The sequence below is a fragment of the Oppia nitens genome, unplaced genomic scaffold (genome assembly GCF_028296485.1).
Source record: "Oppia nitens isolate AA-2021 unplaced genomic scaffold, nextdenovo-longstitch-racon4-pilon3 scaffold54_pilon_pilon_pilon, whole genome shotgun sequence".
In the NCBI taxonomy this organism is placed as follows: Eukaryota; Metazoa; Arthropoda; class Arachnida; order Sarcoptiformes; family Oppiidae; genus Oppia; species Oppia nitens.
The window spans coordinates 3,558-8,701 of NW_026533237.1; the positions used below are offsets into that span (position 1 = coordinate 3,558).

At 21.7% G+C, this 5,144-nt stretch overlaps 1 protein-coding gene across 1 annotated transcript; it reads left to right on the forward strand.

The window, feature by feature from the left end:
• Window positions 1–2,960: 2,960 nt before the first annotated feature.
• On the forward strand, window positions 2,961–4,561 carry LOC128960779 (chymotrypsin-like elastase family member 2A). Its single transcript, XM_054306913.1, has 4 exons — window positions 2,961–3,214; window positions 3,616–3,678; window positions 3,751–4,171; window positions 4,325–4,561. Exons 1-4 carry the CDS (start codon window positions 2,961–2,963, stop codon window positions 4,559–4,561), a joined length of 975 nt encoding a protein of 324 aa, XP_054162888.1.
• Window positions 4,562–5,144: the final 583 nt, after the last annotated feature.

Consider the following 5,144-nt stretch of genomic DNA (forward strand, 5'->3'; position numbering starts at 1 on the left):
TATTTATATTATGTATATTTGACCAGTTTTTAAATTTTTATATGTTATTATATAGCCGCTATAATTATACAAACTAATAGTTTTCAATGTTATTCAAGTTTTTTTTCTGAAAATGCTTTCTAGCATTCTTAACTGGTTATATATAAAACTTATATTTAATTTTTTTTTAAAAAATAACTGTATTTATAAAAATAAAACCATAACATAGTCAGGGCAGACAATATCATCTGCATTCAAAATTTGATCTAGCATCTCTAATTAATTTTTTTTTAAAAATAACTAACAATTTATTTATGTTTATTTTAAAAAATCATTTAATGCTTTTTTTAAAAAAATGCATTTCAAATAAAGTATAGTTATAATTATTTATTATATAATAAATATAAAGTTTTAATGTTATTGAATGTCTAATAAAAACTTTAAATCAAAAAATATTTAAATTAATTGTATCTTAATTGCTGTTGTAGTTGTTGTTGTTATTGTTGTTGTGATTAACCATTTCCTGATCGTTAGTCCTCCTGTCCTGTAATGTCTGGCCATTAAACACATGCTTCAAGTGTACGACAATAACAATACAAATAATGATTGCAATCAATGATATAATTATTAATATAATTGGTTTCAATAAAAGAATCTCCGGTGACATTGTATTTGGATTTTGAATTACTCCACCAAATAGCTATAGTTTATATATATATATATATATATTAATTAATTATTAGTTTTAATAATAAAATAAAATTAATTTTTTTAAAAAAAATAGATAATGATACATTTATAATATTTTACATTATTTACTACAGTATATTAAATTTAAATTACTTTTATATATTATATTCATAAAAATATAAGTTACAAATAAAATCATTAAATAAATCAATAAAAAACAAATAATATCTGAAAGTAGTATTCGGTTGAATTCATATTAAAATTGTAGACTAATTGTCAATTTAAAAAAAATAATTACTATTATCTTAACAAACGAAAACTTTTTTCAATACTAAAACTATTTAATAGTTTCTAATAATGTTTATTAATTTATATCCAATACATATGAGAAAACTATTTAAATATTATGATTCATATTTTTTAATATAACCAAAACATCCCGTTTTCTAATAATTTTGTTTACCCTAAAGATTTATATTATATTTCAAATAGAAATTTTTAATAATTGTTTAATATAATCAAAATTCATTAATTGATATTTATTTTTTAAAAAACACAAACAATACTATTAGTCGGTTGATATTACTACTGAAAACATTTATATAAGCCTTTAATAAAAAAAACAATATTAATAAATTTAATAAAACATAACTTATAATGATTTCAATGACTATTTTAATAATAATATTTATAGAAACATTTCCATTAGTAAAATATAATATATGTAAGACATGTGAAAAATATTTAATCTAAATAATAAATAGTTATATGTTTTTACTTAAAAAACATTCTCACATAAAATATATTTGTTTATATATGTTGTCCACTATTAGAGACAACTGGCATTAATTACAGTTTCCTTCATTCTAAGACATATTTACTTTACTTATAAAACCCTATATATCACAGAATATAATGCCAAATAAAAAGCACTTCCCGCGCGCTAATTGAAGCCAAATTTGATTTCAGAGTAAAGTATCTAATAATAAATCATAATTAATTGGTACCAAGTTTGCACGGTCAATACCCTCCAAGATATTACAGATAATGGTTAGGCCTTCCACTGTTGCATCAATACTTAGTACTCCAATGGAGTACTAATGCAACAACAAATCTGACTTTTGATTGGTAACTTCTATAGCAATACGCCTCAAACTAATTAAGTATAAAACCTATTGTCCATGAGATCACGGGATCAGATACTTGATTCAATAGAAGTGATCCACTCATTGACACCACTTATTACCCTATTTTAATACTTTATAAACTAATTGTGTTTTAATATTATAATATTATAATCATTGTATTTAATCCAATTGTTTTATTAGTTTAATAAAATATAAACTTATTTTAATCAATTAAATTGTCTCAAATTATTACCATCATCACCATCATCATCATCATCACCAACTAGTGAACTAGTGGTTAACATACGACTGCAACAAAACTTTTATTATATAATAATTATAACTTTAAAAAACTGCTAGTCTTACATATATATTTCAAAAATAGTTATTACTCTCTCTCTCTCTCTCTCTCTTTCTTTCTCTCTCTCTCTCTCTATTTAATATTAGATAAAAATAAGATAATAAACAGTAGAATATAAATTATTTATATATTAATTTAAATATCAATAATAATTTTTATTAAAAAATATTATTAATTTTATAAATTTATTATTTTTATGCATTTATATTTTTTTAAAATTAATTTAGTAATGCATCTGAATTAATGTTCAATTTGTTAAAAGTTATGTTAACATTTAAAATATACAGTACAGGACAGGACAAGTAATCTTAAAATCTAATAATTTATATATAATTTATAATAATTGCTTTTAATAAGTTATTACTATTAAACAAATTACACTTAAAATATAATACATGTTACTTAGTGTTAGATTTAATTAAATGCATATTATTTCAATGATAAAGTAAATTATAATAATTATTAATATAATGTAATTTTGAAATATAAAACTTTATAAGTATTATATTAATTTTTATAATAATAGTTAAATTTTTTGTATAATAATTTGAAAAATATATAAATAATAAACTTTATTCAAATAATATTTTACTGTAATATTATAGTTATCTAATATGTTTCGTGAAATAAAATTTTATATAATATTTTTATCAATTGTGTTAACTAATTGTTTGCATTCACGTATCAAACATAATTATAATAATAAGTAGTGTTAATTTTTATTTAATTAGTATTATTTACAACAACAATTTTACATTTATTGTTAATAAAAATATTAAATTTAAATATTTTTAACAATTAAAATGATATTATCTTTATTACTAAACTTTATTGTGTTAACTAATTGTTTGCACTCACGTATCAAACACTACCCGTCGGTAACAGAGGACAAGTGTGGTATCAATCGTCAGTCACTGTTGATGAGCGGACACTGTTTTAAGTGGTCATCAAATGTTGGGACAAATGTTCAAAACGGACGGTTAGCTCAACCGCTTGAGTGGCCGTGGATTGCATTCATTGATTTTTACAAAACATTTTTGGGTTTAAGATATAATTGGTATTTAGATTAGAAATTACTATAAAAATCATATTTAAATATAATATCAAAACTAATAACTTATAACTAGAATTCGGGAAACTTCCCAATGGAGTGAAGTTTCATAATATATTCAATATTTAATTTTTCATCCCCTAATCCGGAAAAAAATTAAATTATAAAATAAAAACTAACAAACATCATATAATTAATTTTAAAAATTAATATCTATTAAATATATTATATATAGAACTATATATATATAGTATTTAGTAAAACTTTTCGTCAATATCACTCAATATAAAATAGATATTTTATCCGTTATTTAGTTATAATTAATATAATAAAATTAATTACTTATTGTTAATATTATTATTATTATTATTATTATAAAAAATTGTCTGTTATATATCCAAATTAAGGTATTGGTGTACTGGAGTTATATTGAATAGCTATTGGATTATAACAGCAGCGCATTGTATAAAGTAAATTGATAATTGTTTATGAAATGTTTTCTCAAAAAAAATGATAATTTTATTTAACTATTAATTTATAAGATCTGATTACACACTAAGTGTAAAACTGGGTAATGACTACAGCCATGAAAGTCATGTATACGGTGTGGATATGTATGTCATTCATCCCAATTATACGGCATATAATCATATCAAAGGTTTTAACAAAGGATATGACATCGCATTATTGAAATTGGATTCACAGATATTGATGACACAGTCGACGGGTGGGTATCCGACAGTTAATGCCATTTGTTTGCCCGACAGAGACATTGTTAACACCGATAAAGAGTTGGCAGTGTTTGCCGGTTTCGGTGATATCGAAGATAATGTGATTAATTCGGGTCCACTCCGGACGGGTTGGCTTCAGATGACTGAGTCGTCTAAAAACTCGACAGATAACTACAGTTATTTGATTCTAAGTAAAAGATATCCATTGATTGAGGGAACCGGTATCTGTCAGGTAAGTACTATAATACTATTAGATAAAAATTCAATTTGATGTTTAATTAAGTTTAAATTATTTACTCTAATAATTTAAATAAAAGTTTTATTTTTTGTTTAAGTTATTTATATAATATCTAAATTCACAAATTATTCAAATAATATACTATAGGGTGATTCTGGTGGACCATTGGTTCAGTATGTAATGGACAACAACAACAGTCATAAAGGTGTTATGACAAGTAGTGGTGGTAGTGGTGGTGGTGGTCGGGCAGTACTAATAGGTATAATAAGGAGTGTCTATCCTATGTCGACTACCTGTCAGTCCAAACATAGCGATGCTATTTCCATATTTGTTCGCATATCTAAACACATCGATTGGATTATCAATACTGTGTCCGCAAAATAATAGACTAAATATAGTCTAAAATAAATGAATTTATTTATAATAGGAATCTATTATTAGTTTTTTTTTTGGATAAATCTCCTGAAATGAATTTGTCCTTTAATTTTATATTTTTACATTACAATTATTATAAATGTTAACAATTTAACATAAAAAAAATTTTGATAAATAATAAACTTAATAAACTATAGAATTTAGATTTTTTATTAACATAATAAATTGATTTGTTAATTTAAATTTTTTAAAAATTTTATTAAATATATTTTTATGCGTGTATTTAAACAGAGAAAAAATAATTTAATTTTCTAATATATCAGTATTGAAACAGTATTTAAAAATAAATTAATCATTAATTAGATTTAATTAAATATTAGTTGTCCTCTAATATTTTTTAAATATCCTTTTCATTAAAAAATTTGATCTAGCATCTCTAATTAATTTTTTTTTCAAAAATAACTTATAATTTTTTAATGTTTATTAAAAAAAATTCATTTATTGCATTTTTAAAACAAATAAAATATAATTATAATTATTAAATATAATACATTAAGTTTTATTGTTATTGAATATATAACCAAAACTTTAA